At 36.6% G+C, this 23,059-nt stretch overlaps 1 protein-coding gene across 2 annotated transcripts; it reads left to right on the forward strand.

The window, feature by feature from the left end:
- The first annotated feature begins 678 nt into the window (after window positions 1–678).
- On the forward strand, window positions 679–22,463 carry prkcdb (protein kinase C, delta b). Of its 2 annotated transcripts, none has more exons than XM_058792128.1 (16): window positions 679–831; window positions 9,887–10,014; window positions 10,175–10,441; window positions 11,642–11,807; window positions 12,950–12,981; window positions 13,242–13,327; window positions 14,751–14,880; window positions 14,989–15,089; window positions 15,292–15,379; window positions 15,943–16,067; window positions 16,148–16,321; window positions 19,109–19,200; window positions 19,337–19,399; window positions 19,887–20,214; window positions 20,306–20,434; window positions 21,750–22,463. In XM_058792128.1, the coding sequence occupies exons 2-16, from the start codon at window positions 9,906–9,908 to the stop codon at window positions 21,906–21,908; spliced, it is 2,049 nt and encodes a 682-aa protein (XP_058648111.1). In that variant the 5' UTR covers window positions 679–831; window positions 9,887–9,905; the 3' UTR covers window positions 21,909–22,463. The 2 variants fall into 2 exon arrangements, with proteins under 2 accessions (XP_058648111.1, XP_058648112.1); XM_058792129.1 differs by lacking the exon at window positions 679–831 and adding an exon at window positions 1,508–1,619.
- Window positions 22,464–23,059: the final 596 nt, after the last annotated feature.

Consider the following 23,059-nt stretch of genomic DNA (forward strand, 5'->3'; position numbering starts at 1 on the left):
CAGGAATCTCCTGCCTTCAGGAAATGAAAGCATCAGGTCAACTACCAACAATGGTAATTCATAAACCAGTCCAAGGGCAGTTAAATGAGAAACATACATGTTTATGTGTTTTTATTAAATTATGACCTCGATTGTGCACATCTGCTAAATCTTTAACCATACGACATTATAAAGTTTCTATATCTCTCAAAGACATTATGAACTCCTGCTTAAAATGTCATTTCATAGCATGAGACAGTAGGACAGATAGATAAATTGATTGATTGATTGATTAAAGGGATAGTTCACCAAAAAATGAAAATTCTGTCATCATTTACTCACCAAGTTGTTTCAAAACTATGAGTTTCTTTCTTCTGATGAACAAAAAATAAGACATTTTGACGAATAACCAAACACTTCACGGTAGCCATTGACTTCTTTTGTTTTCATAGCTACTGTCAGCTACCAACATTCTTCAAAATATCTTCTATTGTGCTCAACAGACAAAGAAACTCATGTTTGGGACAAATTGAGGGTGAATAAATGATGACAGAATTCATTTCTGGGTCAACTCTTACAGAGAAACAGATTAATGTATGGACAGACAGACAGACAGACAGAGAGATACTAGATAGCTAGATAGATAGAAACCCCCTCCCTCTCTCTCTCTCTCTCTCTCTCTCTCTACCTGCCCGACGTCACTCCTCCAGTATTGTCAAACCCCAGACACAGACACAGAAAGCGGGTAAATACTTCCTCAAACACGGCGCGCCGCTCATTCTGCTCTCAATTTACACAGCGACAGTGAGAATAAGAGACGAATTACTGAAACCCTCTCGGACTTTGAAGTTGGTGAGTTTTGTGCTTGCAACTTTTCACTTTTAATGCGCTTTGTGGGTACTTACAAATCCGCCCATCGGGAGAGTAGAAATGACAGACCTGTATAACACGAACCGTCCACGTTGTTCGCCAACAACCAATAGATTTCGTCGCATTTTCGATGTTTGTTTATCGGTCGCCGCGAGCATCTAGCGACACATATCCAGCAAATCCATTTCTGATTCATTGGAGACAATTCTAGACATTTGAACGAGAGATTAGAAACGCTTTTTGTTTTAACAGGAAGTCGTTTAAATGTTTAGTATCGTGTGTTCCCAAACATTCGAGTTCAGGAAAAGAAACTTGATATATTCTTTTTTAATTCGGTTTAGTTACGCTGTCCAGATACGCGGAAGCAGCAGCAGCTGTACTTTTTTTTTTTTTTTTTAACAGTGTTTCATAGAATGCGCTGCGATAGTTATGTCAACACATTTAGAAAGACCAGACTTACAACGCTTTCCCGCTCCGGCTCCTTCATACTGTAAAATATATACAGTTTTATAATGTGTATACATTTAGTAACGTAACTGTTGGCCTACTGTACGGTCTTGTTTCTCAAGTTCTTTGAGATGGAGATAGAGATATAGGCGAAACTAACTAGTCTTAATGACAATGTCTTATTCGCTTATTAAAAATAATAGATAAAATAAACTGCGCCGGATTCGCTTTCAAGAACGTTTCAGAAGCGTCTTAATAATGGTGGTTTCCATAGTTACCGCTTTGGCTAGCAAGTTCTTCAAGAGGCGTTTTGGAGGCTAGAGGTAAAATATATTTTGTTTTCCTACTGAGATCAGACTCAAACCCATTGCTTAAAGCTGTGCCATTTTTGTAAAGCAGGTTTATTTATTTTTTTGCGAAAGCATTATCTGCCACCACAAAATGAGCAGTGTAGACTATTGTTTGACAATATTTACCAAACCATTCAGTATGACAACTGTTCCTGCACGATCTATCCATCCACCCTTAAAAACAAACAGAACATGGGAAATATCTGTACTGTAAGCCTCGATGTGTGGTAATGCTTTGTCATTTTCATTCTTTTTGTTTTTAATTTGTACTAAAATTAGAGTACACTTTATATACTAAAGTGTACTAAAAACTTGCATATTTGCATTGGGTAGACTCAGGGAACATATGCAGGCCGTTGAGTACTACTGTTGACTACTACTTTTAATTATTTCATCCTGACACTTGGCATGCACCAAAGCTGACATAGACAACACTAATTATTTGTATATTATGGCCAGTAACCAATATGATGGCCGATATTAAACCAACTTTATTAGTTTTGATGTGTCATGCACATGTGTCCTGTGTTGACACAGCTGTTGGTTGTTTACGGTTGCCAAGAAACTCCACAAATTGGTGCACAGAATTCAACTAATGTTGAATATTTCAAAAGTAGTGCATCCATTTATATTATGTATATTCCTTAATATTTGTGGATTGCTTTTTACACTTTACTAAACTTAACTTTCATCTGTTATTAATTCCCAATACAGTTTGTTGTGCATTCATCAAGCTCAAAAATATGAAAAGTGAAGTTAAGAGTACCCTTTCAAGAGTTCAAATTTAAAGTTGAACATTTTGAGCCAAATTTTCAAAGGCAGCTTCAGACCAAGAAAGATAATGATGTCTCTAATATGTCAATATTGATCATTTAAAAAAGTTGGCCAGTTCCAGTATGATCGCAGATATATTGCGCATCCCCGCTTAAAATGTATTGCAACCGAGCTTCTCTTTTTTGATTGGCTACACTGCATTGCACCATTCTCTTACTAACCACAGACTTAATCATTTTTAATCTTTCCTTTTCAAGCACACACGCACAAGCCACCATATTGCACCATTTTTTTTTTGTTCTTTCCTCTTTCACACATTCTCACTGGGTGTTTTGTTCTTGACATTGACCAGAGACTTCAGCAGTTTGTCTCTTTTGTTTCATTGTATAATGAATGCTTGTATGTCATTAGTCTCTACTGTACATCCACAACCTGTGCGGTGAACTGCATCAACACATTGTTTTCAGCCGGAAGGCACATGTTAGTAAAGGTCTTAATCAACAACATGCACCTCCTCTAAATAATTTATCTACCAAACTGCAGGGGAGAAGAATGTAGCGATGATGGTGTACGTCCACATGCCTGTCAACAGCAGTGTTGTTTCTGTAACGTGCACGACAAGCAAACACCATTAGGAGCATTCATTCCTATCATTGGCTTTGTTTTGAGTTTTTTCCATCATAGTGCCTCTGGCAAACACAAATATAGCACAAAGTCAGTTTTGTATAGAGGCTCAGAGTGCAACACCCGACAGTATCATTTGCTTTCTGTACATTTTACATGTCATTGCTCATTTTGTCTTGTATCATTTTTTGAACACACAGCAACAGCAAAGGTCTGTTGCGTACTTTTATGGTTGCGAGCAGACAGGCCGCTCTCTGTTGGTCTTGGATTAATGAAGCTTTTGTGAAGTGTGCGCAAGGCAGAAATGGACACCGCTCTTATTGCACAGACAGACAGAGGCAAGCTCAGCTTCACCTTTAGGTCGACATACCAACATACACACACATACATATCCGTGTGTGTGAATTCTTGTCCAAAATACTGCAGTGAGCGGATTTGTGCCCTAATATGGCACACACACATTTGTAAGCAAACTGGCAGTCACACAGTAAGCCCTGTTTCAGAGAGGAATTGGCTTTTCCAAACTAACCTTGTCCAACCATTGTGTGCTTTTGTGTGTGTGTGTGTGTGTGTGTGTGTTATAGGCAAGCGCGAGAAAGACAGAAGCATAGGGTCTCTTGTTTCTTAGCCTAAGGGAAGAGAGGGGTGAGAAATCAATGCTACACTAAAACGAATGTCACATGGCACTCAGCACTCATCTGACCTTGAAGTCACTGATCTCTTGCTCTCCATGTTTCTCTCCCTCACTCTGTCACTTTCTCTGCACACAAATGCTTCCTTGATGTGTGTTATTTTAACCCAATAACCCTATGACATATGTGTAGAGAATAAATGGTTTTGCTTGATGTTATGCAACACTAGCACAATTACATTTTTGTTCTTGAATCCAATGATCGGTAACTGATTAAACTCACCTACAGACATTTACACTTAATTCTAGATCTTGCTCACTAAAACGAGGAATGCAAATTTTTATTTGTATTTGCTAAAAAGACTATGTTTTCCAGTTTTAACAGGATAAACATGTTATTGTTCTTGGGTGTGTTGTAGATTTGTAATATGAAATGAAAAATAACACTATTTACTTTTTTTTTTTAATGGAAGTTCCTTGTCTTATTGTGGATGATTTATTGATTCATGTTAGTCCAAAGAAAATATTTGTGCTTCTTGAATCAAGGTAACACAATCTTCCTCTGAAATGTCAACTGATGTTAATGATATAGTGAAAAAAATTCAGGTGTGGCTTCATTCTGGTGTGTAATATTTAATTTTCTTATTTTAACCTTACTTTAACCATTAGATGGACAAGATAACATGAAAAATTCCTTTCATTTCCAACATTTCCTTGCTGAGTGTGAATCTTGTTTTACTTGAAAATAAAACTGATCAAAGGTTTGGCATTAGAAAGATCTTTTTTAAAATAAATGAATAATTTTAAATGATCAAATAATCCTGAAATAAATATATCATAAATAAATATTAAATATATTTTTGCAAATATAAAAAAAATATTAACCATGTTTAACATTGATAATAATAAAAATGTTTCTTGAGCACCAAATCAACAAGACTGTTTTAAAAATATGCAAAAAAAAAAAAAATTTAATTAAAGCTCTCCCCTCCAATCACCTTGTCATATAGGAGCCACTTTTTACGATCCAAAAAAGTTCTCGATCAAGTCTGTCCCTTTTTTTCTTGTACATCCTTTTTCACATTAATGTGCTACATTATGAAAGTAAAATGAATTGCAAGCACTGTTTTATATTGACTTCAAGCTGAGGATTTTGCATTGCTTAACTGTATTATGAAGACTGCTATGCACAGAGGGGGATTTTGGGAAGCTGGGGGATTATTTTTGCTTCATGTTAGCAAAGTACAAACAGCAGCATGGTGCTTTTAACTCTGACAAACTCAGCTGTATGTGTGTAATTCCATGAATGCATACATTCACAAGTGTGGTTATAGAAAAATACAACCGCACCATCCGGACTAACAGGTTACCCGTGTGCTCTGAATCATGGCTGTCCTCTTATAAACTTTCAGATTCTCTGCACCATGTTCACATTTTTTCTATAGCCTACTTGTACTTGTGGCACATTTCATTCCCCATACGTTCATTCCTCACCATAGCGTAACCGTAGCCTCATTTTCCGACATAACCTGTTTGTTTGTTTTGCTCTGTACTTAAAGTGACAGTCTACCCCTTTCTCATACCTATTATGCAGATGAGTACAATACCATGAAATGAAAACCATAGTAATGAAAGATCTTGCAGTGCAAAGCACTTTCTAATTCTACAACAGTGTCTTATTTAGGAAAAAGCAGCTGTGTTATCTATCATAAGTACACAGCATTCTCTAAACTAAAATATATAGATGTTTTCAAGCCACTGTTAGTCAAAATAGTTCAATTCTTTTGTTGCTTTAAACTAACAACAACCACTTAAAGTCAAAATGTGTCTTTCTTCTCCAGTGATCTAAGATATAGAATATAACTTACTTCAAGGCTACATTTATGCTTCAGATTTAAGTTTCACTTTCACACTTGTGTACTTTCTGCACTGAAGAAATGTGTGGGGTTTTTTTCAATGGTAAAATGCTTTCTTCTAGTCTATTCATAAGTTTCAACCTGGTCTCCATTTGATCTGTTGTTTAATGAGATCATCTGAAATATATGTGCATGTTTCCAGCCCAGTATTGAGCGAGAACAGTTTGGAGACTGTGTAGGAAGTTCCAAAAAAAAGGCGAGCGGAGCAGCTGTCTGGTGCAGGACAGCGAACAGAGCGATTCTTTTTTGCACTATGCACTGTAATTCTCACCAATTACTTGAACACAAACACCCGCACACAGAGAGAGATCTCCAGAACAGACAAAGCCTGTGTGAGCTGAGACTAATATCACACAGAAAGAAAAACAGAATGTGTCCAATAGATAAAACCAGTGAAAGGTCAGAAACAATAGAGCGAGAAAATGTAGATATTTCATGCTTTCAATCAGTATACAGTTTTAAGAAGTGAGATCAGTGAATCATAAAATTTTAACAGTGCTTCTAGTATCTCAAATGGAAGCCCAATGTGTTTACATTTATCTCAATGAAACATGAAGTTGTAAAGTTTATAATGTGTGCGAGAGAAAAAATCAAAAAGATAAATGTAACTTTGCATTAACATTTTCATTCGGATTTCATGAACACTTCTCCTAGACTGCTATTGGCTGACCAAACAGAAAGTTCCATCCCAAAACTACGCCATTGGTTGGCTAGTTCGTGGCCTGTTACGCAAAGCTAGTTCAAAAAACTAAAAGGAGTCAGGAGCTCAGCTGTCATCTCAGAGTCTATAACTCTGGAGCATGTACACCTGAAAATGTGACATCTGCGGTGAACAGCCTATCATCCAAAACGTAGCAGATCGATACCCATGAAAGAGCCTTCATGAAATAGGCTACTGGCTGCTCAAACAAACAAAACGATCCTGCATCTTTAATCTGTTTTGCTTTAGCATGTTGGCTAACTTGTGTCCAAGTTCAATGTGTCCAAGTGTCCAAAAATGACTTTTTTCATATTGTACATATCATACAACAGAATTGTTCTATAGTATTGGAACATAAATTAGCAATGATGAAGCAGCGCTGATGGTAAAGCATGGTAAAGTGTCTTCAGTGTGAACAGTACTCTATACAAAAAAAGAATAAAATACTGGGGGGGGACTCATAATTAACTCATTTAACTCAACTAAGTTAACTCATTAACTCGTAGTTATCTTTGCACATTAAACTAGGATAGAAATGATTTAACATGGAAAAAATGACACTTTACATCTACTTCACACGTAGCCCCACACATGACATAAATAGATATTGTGGCCATGATTTATTAATTTGTGGCTACTTTGTACTAACTCATTTAATTCAGTTAAATTTTGGCCATGAATTAGTAAGCTACAAAAAGAGCATTACCTAAACCAAGGTAACAAATAAATAAAGTGGGAACAAATTCATGGTCATGGTATCTTGGCATCATAACAGCCTGCGTGTTAATAACTTCATTTTTGTGAAGTGTTGCTTTAAGTGTTAGTGAGGCTCTGTCTGTTCCTCGTCCAACTACCTTAATTGCATGCATTTGTGTAATCTGATCATAATACCTTACTCCATTTGTTTAGCACAGAAGCATTGCGGTTACCAGTTTTAACATCAAAAGAGTTAAATGTAGTGCCATGCACACATTACCACACGTCTACATAGGCATACCAGAGGGATGTGTGTTAATTAAGCAGCAACCGGTCTGGGTGTGAGGGAGGTGACCTCTCTTGACAGATTAATGGGCCGCTGAGGGAACTGAGGCTACTGAAAAGATACACGCACACACCGGACACACTTATTCATTTCATATTAAAATAAATGACGAAACCTTGTAGTAATGACGTGTATTTTGTACACTTAAAACATGATTTGTAGACATGGATTTATGAATGCACTACATTAGTAAGGCAGTAATAGCCTAACAGTCTGGATGTTTAGTAAGCACATTGAACTTCCAGTATGTTGCTCAATGCTTTCTTTCTTCCTTCCCCCTTTCTAGTTTTTCCTCATTTTCTCTCCATCCCCTCCCTTGCCGCATGGGCTCATTTTTTCCACTCTCTCCAGGGAAACATTTTTTTTTTCTGTAGTCTTATGCATTCGAGTGTAAGAGGTTTATGTTTGACTGTGTGTTTCATTAGTTGATATTAATGCATTTTTTGTCATATTATGTGTGTGTGGTCCCAGATTATCCTTAATTTTTCTCACTCTCTCTATTATAGATGTACATGTTTGAATATACAACACATCATCACCATGTAGAATAGAGAAGATAAAAACAAATATCACCAGATTGTTTTCCCTTTGTATTTGAGAGTTTGTGTGGGAGCTTTTAAAGCTGGTTCCAGTTATCTCAATTTACCATTTTATGATGATATAATTCATGGAGGATTATATAATTTGTGGAGCAAGGCTCTGTTACAACCTTCAGCAATGATCTAAATCTACTCTGTATCAGTATTTAATACTGTGTTTGACACAGATTTAGTTCAAAACCATCCATTTTTAGGACAATTTTAGGGCATGCAGTTTCTAAGCTTTGGAACACCAAGTGTTTGAGAGCATATCAAAACTTCAGAGGTTTTCCCAATGAAACCTTCTATATTTTGGGTTGTGGATTAACTCTTCTTTATCATTTGCTTTGACTGAGATGCCCACATACATGTCCTCTGTCATTTTATGTTGTTACCTGCACAGACTTACATTTCTGTTGGCCTGTCCTGCAGTCATTGTCACTCATCTGGGTGGTCTCAACACTTTGTTGGTGTGGAGCCGCTGGCCTAAAACTGTGGCAGATCAGCAAATACATCTCGATTAATCTCTCAGTACTCCATCATGGGTGGTGTCACAAATGGTCCCACTTCACTTGCTCTACATTTTATCTTTCAGCGATCAGTCATGAGGCAGAGATAAAGATACTCAAAGCTGCTTCATCGGAGTTTTAAGATAAAGTGTGAATTTGTTCGTTTTTAAGCACTTAATATGCCACTACAGCATGAGTAAGCCATTTGTAGGTTGATTTTCCTGAAAAGTACGAACACTGTGGTTCTGTGGTACTTTCCCAATGTTGATCTGTTTGTTTGAGCATTGCCCGACAGCAGCAACACTGATTTGGTCAAAGGTTTGAGTTTGGGGCGGAGCTATCTGTTTATCTGACCAATGACAGATGAGTGGGGTGTTGAGGAAACCTGTTTGATAACAAAGTACATTTCTTAAAAACTATTTAAATAAGTAGAAGGTTGGTGACAGATTTACCATATACAAATTGCACTTGCAGTTTGTGTTTTTCATTCACTTCTTTTTCCATTGTGTTTGTGTGTGTTTAGTGTGTATCTGAGCTTTTAATCCCAGTGATTAAACTGTGAAACCAAGTAAAGGTCTGCAGTTGGCCAGTTGCGCCCCAGAATCCCATCAAAGCTCTGTGAGCCATTGTGTGTTCTGTAATTCCAGCAGGAGAGGGGTGGGATTGGAAAATGATGTGGCTATGAAAAATAAGACATTATTTAGCTTCTACTCTGTAGTTATGCCTATTAGGAAAATAAAACTAGCTAGTCAGCTGCAGTGAAAATGATGTAAGCAGAACCATCAAAACAAAAGTAGATTTCACAAGTATTGGCTTTTCACAATAGGAAGCTGAAGCAATAATCATGAAACTTTAGCAAATCTTGAGGGTTTTATGAATAGTTGTTATGGAAAATATTCTATATACTGTACAATATCATTCAGCCTCGCCATCACAGCAATACAATTACATTTTAAAATAGAAAAGTTATTTTAAATTAGATTAATATTGCTGTTCTTACAAATGTTTGGTTAAATAAATGCACCCAAAACCTACTATTTTCAAAAAAACGTAACTTTTTTCCCCAAACTTGTTTTTTTGTGTAAAATCCAAAATATTCAAACGTTCGAGTCAAATAAATGTGTTTCTGTTTTTCATTTTAGAATTTTTTTTATTACAAATTATATTCTCAGCATAATATCGAAATTACGAAAAATGCGTACGTTTCATAATTTCTCCACTGTATATCAGAAAGAATGAACTGATCACTCACACATCACACATATCATGTTTGTTCATCTTTTAAAAAATACTGCATTATATTTCTTTGCCTATCACAGCATATCTCTGCCTAAACAGTGTTTTGTCAAAGCAAGTGATGTTTCTGCTATTTATGAGAAAAAAAACAACAACTTTTCTCTGAGTGAGAGATGTCTGCCGACCTCCAGCAACCTATGAACTTCATCTGTTTTTTCTTTTGTATGTAGGCAGAGTGATATCTCAACCATGGCTCCGTTCCTGCGGATTGCCTTCAGTGATTTTCAACTGGGAGAGCTTCCCCCTATGACAGAGCAACCATTCTGTGCCATCAAGATGAAGGAATCCCTCAGCACAGGTCAGTGAGGTTTTTAAACAGAGCAAGGTAAAATTCACTTTTTGTGATTGTCTACTAAAGATAAACAGTATGCGGTGCTGCCTCAGAATTTGGCATAAACAGGGTAACTTAGGAGGCATCATAATTTCATTAGCATTTCTTCCTCTCTTTGTCCACCCAGAGCGGGGGAAGACACTGGTCCAGAGGAAGCCTACTATGTACCCTGCGTGGAAATCCACATTTGACGCACACATCTATGAAGGCCGTGTCATACAGGTGGTCCTGATGAAAACGGCAGAGGAGGCTTTGTCGGAGGCAACGGTTGGGGTCTCTGTCATTGCTGAGCGCTGCAAAAAAGGAAATGGCTGTGCTGAGTTTTGGGTCGACCTGCAGCCTTCTGGGAAGGTGATGATGTCCGTCCAATTCTTTGTAGAGGGTTCAGACCTAGGTAGGTACATGCAAGCGTATATACCATTCAAAAGTATAAAGTTGGGGTCAATAAAATTTTGTAGTGTTTTGAAAGAAGTCTCTTATGCTCATCATGGTTGTGTTTATTTGATCAAAAATACAGTAAAAACTGAATTTTCAGTCATTACTCCAGTCGTCAGTATCACATGATCCTTCTGAAATCATATGAAATAGAAGTCTTTTCTAACATACATATAACATTTATAACTGTGTTTACAGTCAGTTTTGTTCAAGTTAATGCATCCTTGCTGAATAAAAGTATTAATTTCTTTAAAAAAAAAAATGAAAATCTCACTGAACCCAAACTTTGGAAAAGTAATAAAGGTGGTGATTTCCCCAAAACCTTTTTGTTTTTAGCTATTTTAATAGATGACTAGATTAATAGAGAACTTTTTCTGATCCAAGTTCTGTCCTGATTAGCAAAATGTAATATTTTTAAAACCTTCATTGAAAACTATGGAAGGCCTGTTTTATTTCTATAAGTAGTGTCTACTCTCTTTGCTTGCCTTTGTTCCACTCTGGTTTCCCCCTGTTTCTTTAAATTCAGTCTTCTCTTTTTTCCATTATCTCACCACCCTCAGGTACCAGCTTAGTCCTGTCAGCTGGTATCTGTCCTGTCTATGCTTACTCATGCATCTTACTCATATTTTCATGCTGGTGCTCTTTCTGGCATTTAATTTTTTTTAAATACCGTAGCAGATTTGCTTTTTGTATCTCACTGTTTACTGTAAGAATGTTTATTGGATATTGTTAAGACTTGTCTTTAAACTCAACAATAGCTGGTGACAAATATTGTGGCATACACTCTGTGGCAACACACAGAGGGTAAAACCATCAATCTCGTTTTTTAGTTTTTTAGTTTTGCTACTTCTGTTGCTCTTGGCAGGAAATGAATTGATAGTGATCTATAAAAATTCTGAAGGCACCATAAACAGAACAGTCATTATGCACAATATAAATATGTTTAGTATCTTAAATCCAGTGGTACTAATAAATATACCATTGACATATTTATTCCAGAAATGAAAATTCTGACAATTCTGACAATATTTCATTTTGGATGAAATATCATTTAGCAATGTAATTTCATACTGATGTGCGAGTAAAGTTCATTTAATTCAGTAAAAAGAAATAAACAAGTCGTCTATTTCAAAAGACCCTGTTTTGACCTGCTTCGCAGAATCAAAGTCCTCAGTGACTGGGAAAGAGGACGACGGCGTTCTCACAATAAACAGGAGGAGAGGAGCCATCAAACAGGCCAAAGTTCACTTTATCAAGAACCACGAGTTCACAGCCACCTTCTTCAAACAGCCCACCTTCTGCTCGGTCTGCAGGGAGTTTGTTTGGTTAGTATATAAATACTAGTATATAAATGTACATAGTAACAGTAAAAACTGCCATTTAATAACCAGATTTTGGTTTCAGAAGAATTGTGTCACTTTTGCCGTTATGATGCTAGGCTGTTGTGGGTGGTTGCCAGGGCTTTGCTAGTAAATTTCTAGGGTGATTCTAGACCAGAAGAGCCCAAGTCTTATGATATTAAATATGACATTGTGGACTGGTCTTGTACATACATTTTTTTTCTTGTTTGCACTTTTTTCACATTTTAAAATCCACCATTGAAAAATCGTAAATCTGATTGCTTAGATTTTTTTTAGACGTATCATATCCACAGCAAAAAAATACAGGAGAAGTTAGACGCATAATACTTGAATTTTTGGGGTTAGCTTGTTCAAATCCTTAAGTCTGAGTATCAGCAACAGCAATGCTTGTTAATGGATAGTGGTAGCATAATGGTTTGGGATCTAGGCTGTGAAAGAAAAGCTTGCAGGTTCAATACCAAATTGGAATGACCCAGAAACTTACAAATTACTGAGATTACAATGCAGCTCTGATGTGCCCTTAAGCTAGGTACTTCTCAGTCAAAGTGACGCATAGTCCATAATTGGTGTACTATAACAAGTTAGTCCAGCGAGACAGGATCCTGCATGATCAGTCACTTTGTATGAAAAAATGCATCATAAACTGCATGACTAACATTAGATATAAGAAAACACTAGTTCATCACTATCAGAAATCTAAATTATTCAAAATTGCATCTCATTTAGGCATAACTATAAGTAATCTTAAGCAGCCAGAAGTCTGGCAGCAATAATCTTAGCGTGTGTGTGTGCGATTGTAAGTCATAGTATTGGATAGCATCTGTGTTTGTGTGCGCAAGCGCACTTGGATTTTCCTCTGATATTTCAGCCGCCTCAGCAGAGTCCCTCGGGCTGTCTCCTTCCTGTGCAGTGTGAGACAGATCGCTATGCTTTTGTGCCTTGTTCATGCTGCATACAGTATATAAATGTATATGTGCTGTAGAGAGTCAGTGCTTCAGATTCTCCCTAATAAGAGTTTTACATTTATACCATTTGTGTACTAACAGTTCATTATCACCCACTGTGTACAAATATCAATACTCCAACACACTCTTTTTGCATTCCAGGGGTCTCAACAAGCAGGGCTACAAATGTAGGCGTAAGTATCTTCACAGCTTTCTCAGTCTTTTGTAGACACTCCCATCTGGTTCTCAGTAAGAACACACATTACACATGTTGTTGTCATTTAATGTTACATTTTGACCTGATTTTTCTATGTGGAACATAAATGATCCTCCTGTGGAATTAACATAATGGGCTCTTTGAAATCAATTTTTTTGTAAGATATTTTGTACTATTAAGTGAATTAAAAGGTAATTTGCACACATTACACCTTACTGCCCCCTTGCTCTATTTCAGAATGCAATGCCGCCATTCACAAGAAGTGCATTGATAAGATCATTGGGAGATGCACGGGAACAGCAACCAACAGTCGAGATACAGTGGTAAGCATTAGTGTTCTGAACCTCCGACACGGAAACACACTTACACACTCCATAACCACGAGCGGATTTGTTGGGAGGCCGTTAACTGTTAAAGGAACTGAAACCAGTTTTTATGAGAAAAAATAAAAATCTGAAAACAATATTAAGTAAAGCAATATTTACTTTTACAATAGTAGGTTAATTTATTTAATATACATTACATTGTATATATAATGAATCATGGATTCCACAAGAATAACAACGTAATAATAATATGAAATGATGCTGATAATAACAAAACATGTTTCTTGAGCACCAAATCAGCATATCAGAATCATTTCTAAAGAATCATGTGACAAAGTCTGGAGTAATGGCTTCAGAAAACTCAGCTTTGCCTTCACAAGAATAAATTACATTTAAAAATATATTGCAATAAAAAGCATTTGTTTTAAATTGTAATGATATTTCACAATATTACTGTTTTACTGTATCAAATAGATGCATGAATGGAGCCTTGATAAGCAAGAGACTTGTGACTTGTTGTGTGTATATGTGACCCTGGACCACAAAACCAGTCTTAAGTGTCAATTTTTAGAAATTGAGTTTGAAAAGTTTGAAAAGTCTGAAAGCTGAATAAATAAGCTTTCCATTGATGTCTGGTTTGTTAGGATCAGACAATATTTGGCCGAGATACAACGATTTGAAAATCTGTAATCCGAGGGTGCAAAAAAATCAAAATATTGAGAAAATCGCCTTTAAAGTTGTCCAAATGAATTCTTAGCAATGCATATTACTAATCAAAAACGACGTTTTGATAAATTTGCAGTAGTAAATTTACAAAATATCTTCATGGAATATGATCTTTAGTTAATATACTAATGATTTTTGGCATAAAAGAAAAATCAATCATTTTGACCCATACAGTGTATTTTTGGCTATTGCTACAAATATACCTCAGCGACTTAAGACTGGTTTTGTGGTCCAGGGTCACATATATATATTGTTATGACTTTGCACTGTAAATATAAATGCATTAATATGCTACTACACTGATGTCGGCCTTAACTGTTTTGGGTCACATTTTAACAAGGACTTTTTTCAAGAAAGAAACATTCACTTGAAGTTCCAAAGGGCTGGTCCTTCTGTTTCCAACACCAATAGCAAACTGAGCAAGGATCAGAGTCTGTCAGTAATCAATAGAAGGCCATGATATTGTAAAAGTGTCGCAAATACTGTATGTTGGGGTAACTAAAATAAACACTGTAAAGCAGTCCAGCAGTACTTTGGTGGAGAGTCTCTGATGGGCAGTGGGCAGCTCTGGGATTTATGTGGCTAGGAAGGACCTCTTCTGGAAAGGACACCATGTGGCGTTGTAGATGTTGCATCTGTGCCCACAAGCATTTCGATTCAGTTTGGTGCTGATGGTCTGTTTGTACATCTGCAGTTTCAGAAGGAGCGCTTTAAGATTGACATGCCACATCGCTTCAAGACCCATAACTACATGAGCCCGACCTTCTGTGATCACTGTGGGAGTCTGCTGTGGGGAATGGTCAGACAAGGCCTCAAATGTGAAGGTAAGAATGATGTTGTTTTATTAATGGTTGTCTCATCTGTTTTTCCCTTTCATTGTCTTTTTGTTTCTTCTCTGTTAATATCTAATGCAACTTACTCTCTCTGTTCAGAATGTAGTATGAACGTTCATCATAAATGCCAGACCAAGGTTGCCAACCTCTGCGGAATCAACCAGAAGCTCCTGGCTGAGGCTTTGACTCAAGTTAGCCTGGTAAATGATTCAACCAGTCAACCGTGGCTTTTTTTCAAGACATTTGCAGTATCGTTATTTTGTAAACCTAAAAGATTAGGCTACATTATTTTGGGGTTTTCATGGGTTCATATGTAGCATCATGCTGTTCTCTGCATCAGTATGCAATAAATAAATAAATAAATACATCTAACATGGTTACTATTTCATTGATTGTGTTTAGAAATCTTCCACAAAGCGTCCAGATCCCACTCTGTCAGATATTGGAATCTATCAAGCCATAGATAAAAATGTGCCAGTGGACCCTAGTGGTGAGTTTGAATTACTGCATATTTCCTGCTGCATTATTGCTTTCCTTAGTTTTGGTACCTTATATAAGTTAGCTTTGATTTTATTTGAATATGAAGTGGCCCCAAAACGTAATCTTTAATAAAAAAAATTAAATTAAATTAGACATTAAAATTAAATTAAAATTTTAATTTAATTAGATGCGAAATAAGAAAAGGATCTTGTTTCATTATTTTTGTATCTTTGATATATATATATATTCTGTTTGCATTTTCAGTAATTTTGTGGTGTTTTTTCACTTTTTCATTTCTTTTTTAATTTATATTTAGATATATCTATATCAAAGTTTGTATTTGTTTTTATTTTAGTTTTAGTTATTTTAGTATAAAGTGAAACTAAATCAAAATAAGAAATGTTGCCCTGGCAACTGGCTAAAATAATACAGGTTTTAATATATTATTTCATTTAACATTTATTTTATTTTAATACCAGAAATGTTTTAGTTTCATTTAGCTATTATAACCTTGTCTTGTTTATTAATGTGTGGTCATTGGCATATATGTATATTTGTGTTTACAAATATTAGCGGAGGGCTCTCAGTATGGAAAACTGTGGGATGATATGACCCCTGCCCCTCCCAGCACCACATCCCGTGTCTCTATGAACAACTTTGTGTTCCACAAGGTACTAGGCAAAGGCAGCTTTGGAAAGGTAAGGAACACACAGTATACAGATTTCTGCATTGTATTGTTATGCAGTCCTCTCTTTAAACAATTCCCATGTTCTGTCAGGTGATGCTCGCTGAGCTCAAAGGAAGGGGAGAATATTTTGCTGTAAAGGCCCTGAAGAAGGATGTGGTTCTTATGGATGATGATGTGGAGTGCACAATGGTGGAAAAAAGAGTGTTAGCATTAGCCTGGGAAAACCCTTTCCTCACACACCTCTACTGCACCTTTCAGTCGAAGGTAAGCATTCTTCCAAATAATGTGTTACATACACTACCATTCAAAAGTCTGGGGTCTCTTTTATTCAGCAAAGATTGGTCAAATAGTAGCAATAGCAATAAATTGGTCAAAATTGACAATAAATATGTTTATAATGTTACTAAAGATTTCTATTTCAAATACATGCTGTTGTTTTCAACTGTCTTATTCATCGAAGAATCCTGAAAAAATGTGTGGCTTCCAACTCTTTTCAACATTTACAATAAAAAGTGATTCTTAAGCACCAAATCAAAATGATTTTTGAAAAATCAGCTTTGCCATCAGAGGAATTAATTACATTCTAATATACAGTATCTCACAGAAGTGAGTACACCCCTCACATTTTTGCAAATATTTTATTATATCTTTTCATGTGACAACACTGAAGAAATGACACTTTGCTACAATGTAAAGTAGTGAGTGTAGAGCTTGTATAACAGTGTAAATTTGCTGTCCCCTCAAAATAACTCAACACACAGCCATTAATCTCTGAACCGCTGGCCACAAAAGTGAGTACACCCCTAAGTGAAAATGTCCAAATTGGGCCCAAAGTGTCAATATTTTGTGTGGCCACCATTATTTTCCAGCACTGCCTTAACGCTCTTGGGCATGGAGTTCACCAGAGCTTCACAGGTTGCCACTGGAGTCCTCTTCCACTCCTCCATGACGACATCACGGAGCTGGTGGATGTTAGAGACCTTGCGCTCCTCCACCTTCCGTTTGAGTATGCCCCACAGATGCTCAAAAGGGTTTAGGTCTGGAGACATGCTTGGCCAGTTCATCACCTTTACCCTCAGGTTCTTTAGCAAGTGTTTGGGGTCGTTATCATGTTGGAATACTGCCCTGCGGCCCAGTCTCCAAAGGGAAGGGATCATGCTCTGCTTCAGTATGTCACAGTACATGTTGGCATTCATGGTCCCCTCAATGAACTGTAGCTCCCCAGTGCCGGCAGCACTCATGCAGCCCCAGACCATGGCACTCCCACCACCATGCTTGACTGTAGGCAAGACACACTTGTCTTTGTACTCCTCACCTGGTTGCCGCCACACATGCTTGACACCATCTGAACCAAATAAGTTTATCTTGGTCTCATCAGACCACAGGACATGGTTCCAGTAATCCATGTCCTTAGTCTGCTTGTCTTTAGCAAACTGTTTGCAGGCTTTCTTGTGCATCATCTTTAGAAGAGGCTTCCTTCTGGGACGACAGCCATGCAGACCAATTTGATGCAGTGTGCGGCGTATGGTCTGAGCACTGACAGGCTGACCCCCCACCCCTTCAACCTCTGCAGCAATGCTGGCAGCACTCATACGTCTATTTCCCAAACACAACCTCTGGATATGACGCTGAGCACGTGCACTCAACTTCTTTGGTCGACCATGGAGAGGCCTGTTACATTTACATTTATGCATTTAGCAGACGCTTTTATCCAAAGCGACTTACATTGCATTCAAGTTACAGTTTTTACATTTTATCAGCTCTTGCTTTCCCTGGGAATCGAACCCATGATCTTGGCGTTGCTAGCGCCATGCTCTACTATTTGAGCTACAGGAAAGCTGTTCTGAGTGGAACCTGTCCTGTTAAACCGCTGTATGGTCTTGGCCACTGTGCTGCAGCTCAGTTTCAGGGTCTTGGCAATCTTCTTATAGCCTACGCAATCTTTATGTAGAGCAACAATTCGTTTTTTCAGATCCTCAGAGAGTTCTTTGCCATGAGGTGCCATGTTGAACTTCCAGTGACCAGTATGAGAGAGTGAGAGCGATAACACCAAATTTAACACACCTGCTCCCCATTCACACCTGAGACCTTGTAACACTAACGAGTCACATGACACAAGTCACTTTTGTGGCCAGCGGTTTAGACATTAATGGCTGTGTGTTGAGTTATTTTGAGGGGACAGCAAATTTACACTGTTATACAAGCTGTACACTCACTACTTTACATTGTAGCAAAGTGTCATTTCTGCAGTGTTGTCACATGAAAAGATATGATCAAATATTTACAAAAATGTGAGGGGTGTACTCACTTCTGTGAGATACTGTGTGTATATATATATAGCTTTGGTGAGCATAAGAGGCTTCTTTGAAACATTAAAAAAAATCTTACCAACCCCAAGCAGACATATGCTGATATGTCCCAAATATAGTTTCAATGATTATCTAAAAGACTGCATTATAAGTCTAATATTTATTTCAGTGTTGCTAAAAATTCAAATGAATGATGAATATGGAATGTAGTCGTGCAAAGTGAAATATCTTCCTGTCAAATGACGCAAATCGATGGTTACAGTAAAGCAACTGCAGGAACAAAGCTTTGTTACCATTGCCGTAATGCAAGCTGAAGAACTCGTTTTCCCTGTTACACATGCTAAGTTTGTGTGACTTTCGGGATTTGATCAGCACATCAGCCTGCTTGGCATGTGTGAGGGACAGTGGGTTTGACAGCAAACATTATGAGAATGACATGGAATGTTGTCAACAAAAAATAACAGGCTCTGTTTGAGAGCTCATGTTATATCATGAAAATACAGCCTTGAGGAATAGCTTATCAATGTGTCTGTGAAGTCCGGAAATGTTTTTAGGGGAATAACACAAAATATTAGTGCTATGTGAAATCGCCTTGCTGTTAGCTTTGATTTTCCTTATTTGACAGGCTCCCACAAAGATCTAACCAAGATAGTTTGTTTTAGAATGATGTGTTGTGGCCATTCTTTCCAGTCAAATATATTATCACTCAATAATGATGATGATCTGTGTGTTTTATCAATAGGAGCACTTATTCTTTGTGATGGAGTATCTGAATGGAGGAGATCTGATGTTCCACATTCAGGATAAAGGCCGTTTTGATTTGTACAGAGCCACGTGAGTGATATCCATTCTGAATAAATCATCTTTTTTGCTGTAGCATATCTATATTGTTTGTCTTCAGTAATCAAGAAATAATGTTTTTTTGTGAAACAGCAGCAAGTGTTTTGGTCAAATCTGTTTCTTGTCACAGGTTTTATTCTGCTGAAATCATCTGTGGACTACAGTACCTCCATTCTAAAGGAGTAGTATACAGGTAAAATGAAGATGAAACTCTTATTTTGATTATTTGAATTCTTTTTTTTTTTCAGTGAGATTGAGGGTCAATTTAATATCTGATGTCTAATGTCTATAAGTCAAAAAATGTATCACAATACTATTAAGTAGCACAACTGTTTTTTAACATTGATAATAATGAAAATGTATCTTGAGCACCAAATCAACACATTAGAAGGATTTCTGAAGGATCATGTGAATGAAGACTAGAGTAATGATGCTGAAAATTTAGCTTTACCATCATAAATTACATAATTTACCATAAATTACATTTTAAAATACATTTTATTACATTATAATTATATTTTACATTATTACTGTTTTCAATTTTGTATTTCAAGTTGTGATTATTTTTATTGTCATGTACTAGTAATTTAGCAGAAAGTTGCTCTTTTGTCATACAACGAAAATTACCAAACAAAAACATGCCAGAAACGTCCATATGTCTGTTTTTCTGTCTTAATCAGAGATTTAAAGTTGGACAATGTGATGCTGGACAAGGATGGACATATTAAGATTGCAGACTTTGGGATGTGCAAAGAGAACATGCTTGGAGAAAACAGAGCAACCACATTCTGTGGCACACCAGATTATATTGCTCCTGAGATCCTGCTGGGACAGAAATACAGTTTCTCTGTGGACTGGTGGTCGTTCGGCGTGCTGCTCTACGAGATGCTGATTGGCCAGTCGCCGTTCCAGGGCGATGATGAGGACGAGCTGTTCGAGTCAATCCGCATGGATGTACCTCACTACCCACGGTGGATTACCAAAGAGACCAAAGACCTGCTGGAGAAAGTGAGTCTGACCAGTTGATTTATCTTAATGAATGGCGTCAGTACTGATGCTTTATGGAGTCATTCAATCTGTGCCTTTTACATTTTCACAGTTATTTGAGCGGGATCCAACTCGACGGCTTGGTGTTGTGGGAAATATCCGTGGACATGCCTTCTTCAAGACAATCAATTGGCCTGCTCTGGAGAAACGAGAAGTGTCTCCCCCATTCAAGCCAAAAGTGGTATGATTCTGATTTGATTTACTGTTTAAAATTGTTTTCCTTAATCGATATAAAGCTGAATTTAAATAAAATGTAAATGCTTCCTCGGCTGAAGTAAAAATAAATTAAAGCTAAATAGAAAAAAATGACAAGTTTAAACGAAAATGAAAACTAATTTATGAAAAGAAATGCAAATTCTAAATATTAATAAATACTATAATAGTGTATAAATAATGCTAAAATAACACTGCCATGAGTGATGTTAAAAGAGTTTTCACCTACATGCATGATTCATTTTACAGCTGAATTCATTGCATGATTCAAAGTAATGCAATATAAATGTAAATAATGCAAAGCAGGGACTGTTGAGTTTCATAGCTTATTGCTGTACTCAGAAACAAAAGGCAGTAGCAAAATATCTGTCATAAATGTTTAGCTAGTGTAGTGTTCATGTAAACTTGAAAACTTGTGAAGAAGTTAATGATAAACCAATAACCTTTGCCTTATCTGTGCTCTAATGATGACATTACAATAACAGGAAATCTCTTTTAAAGAGGTTGTATCGTGTCACGAGCAATCAAATTTTCCTTAATCTGTTGAGATAAGAGTTGGATTTACAGTGGAAAAAATGCTGTAACTTTCAGAAATCAAAACTTCCTCCCCAGTCCAAGTGGATAATTTATTCAGTAAGTTAATGATGTCAGACTGACGAATAGATTGCCACATTTACAGTATACGTCATCAATGCCTATTTGGTATTCAGAAACTTGACCATTACCTATTATTTCTTCTTACTAGCATTCCTAAACTGCAGAACAACTAATGATAAAAGTCAAATGTGGAAAAAATCTTACAAAACTTCTTTTTTGACTGTGTGTAGCACCTACAGCTCTGCATGTACTTCAGTAGAATCACAGCATTAGGTGGCAGCAAATGTATTTTTTAACAGTGGAATCTTAACAGTTTTAGCAGCACATTAAAGTGTAGATTGTTTTGTGATTGTGATTTGTGAATGTATGCTAATTTTCAAAGTTTGAGGTCAGTAAGACTTGAAGGAAATTTGTGCTTTTATTCAGTAGGATGCATTAAGTTGATCAAAAGTAACGGGAAAGATATTTTTAATCTTACAAAAAAATGTTTTGAACATGGATGATAATTAGAAATGTTTTTTGAGGACCAAATCAGCATATTAGAATGATTTCTTAAAGATCATGTGACACTGAAGACTTCTACCCACGTCACACCAGACAAAAAATGAAGTAGGATATGACCCCTTCAACAGTCTTGATAGTGACTTCAGGATTATTTTCTGACATCTCTCTTCCTCTACTTGCAGAAATCCCCCAATGACTGTAGCAATTTTGACCGGGAGTTCCTCAGTGAGAAGCCCCGTCTCTCTCAAAGTGACAAGAACCTGATAGACTCCATGGACCAGTCTGCCTTTGCTGGCTTCTCTTTCATTAACCCCAAAATGGAGACGATTATGGAAAAATAAGACATTCCGACCAGGATCCTGCCCAACTCAAATCAAAACGGCGTATAGGAGCCAGGAGTTCAACCAGTGTTACACTTGTTATACTTTCTGGATGGTCCAAATAGATAATGCTGTATTTATGTCTTCTTTAATCAAATGATCAAAACTTTATTTGATGATGTACTATATTTGTTCTTGTAATATCTCTAATATATGTTCATGTGATTAAATAATGCCCTTACTATCATACGTCCAAACAGACAGACAAAAAGGAATTCTAGAAACCCAAAAGAAAGGGACTGTATATTTTAGTCTGTATAATATGCTGGGACTTTGCAATTTGATTGAATAGTGGCCTTTTTAACACTCTTGAATCCTCCTTGTTTTCCCTCAAAAAAAACATTTTATTGATAAAAAGAATGTCTTGCTAAGGTTTGTTTGTGGGATGATTTGGTGGTTATTTTTGTATCTTACCCTTTCTTGTTGATCTGAAACAAGTTCTACAGTGTAAGTTGTAATTAAGATGCTGATTTTGCCAGCCTGAGCTGAGCGTGCACAGAATAGTGTTTTTTTTTTTTCACTATGGATCTATAATGGAGGTCTAGTGTAGGTGAACCTTAAAACCTCTTCAATATGAAAACCTAGAAATATTAATGTCTTGCTAGACATTGTTTATACATAGGGTTGCTTTTATGGTACTGTAATAGGTAGTATATTGGTACAGTATATTGGTGGGTGGAGGATATACGTGAGAGTATAAATATATGTTCTATTATTTAATGTCGCTATTTTAATAAAGTATGATACTGTATATAACAATATATGTATATTGTTCTGAACTGTTGTTGTTACTGGAGGTAATAATGTTCTCTTTTTTTTTTTTTTTTTTAATGAATTTACTCCTCAGAACTCAACACCAATTAAAGGTTTCTTCAACTTTAATCTTGACTTTTGGCTTTACTGTCTTGTGGTGGCACATTCATTCATAAAGTTTTTATTATAGTAATCATTGTTTCTACCAAAATGCCATACCACCACCGCCTTTAAAATAAAAAAACCTCCCAAATGAGATCCCATATTAATTTAGGTTCAGAAATGTTGGTTATTTTGATCATTTTGCTAAAGAACTGTCAGGAAGACATTCATTCAGTGCAGTTACTTTGTGCTGAGCC

This window comes from Onychostoma macrolepis, chromosome 11 (assembly GCF_012432095.1).
Source record: "Onychostoma macrolepis isolate SWU-2019 chromosome 11, ASM1243209v1, whole genome shotgun sequence".
Classification (NCBI taxonomy): Eukaryota; Metazoa; Chordata; class Actinopteri; order Cypriniformes; family Cyprinidae; genus Onychostoma; species Onychostoma macrolepis.

Bases quoted from the DNA above. Each gene is read 5' to 3' on its own strand.
- prkcdb (XM_058792128.1), top strand. From the start codon at position 9,906: ATGGCTCCGTTCCTGCGGATTGCCTTCAGTGATTTTCAACTGGGAGAG. The intron at 13,328-14,750 runs GTAAGCATTAGT...GTACATCTGCAG, and splicing joins CCAACAGTCGAGATACAGTG to TTTCAGAAGGAGCGCTTTAA. The intron at 20,215-20,305 runs GTGAGTCTGACC...ACATTTTCACAG, and splicing joins CCAAAGACCTGCTGGAGAAA to TTATTTGAGCGGGATCCAAC.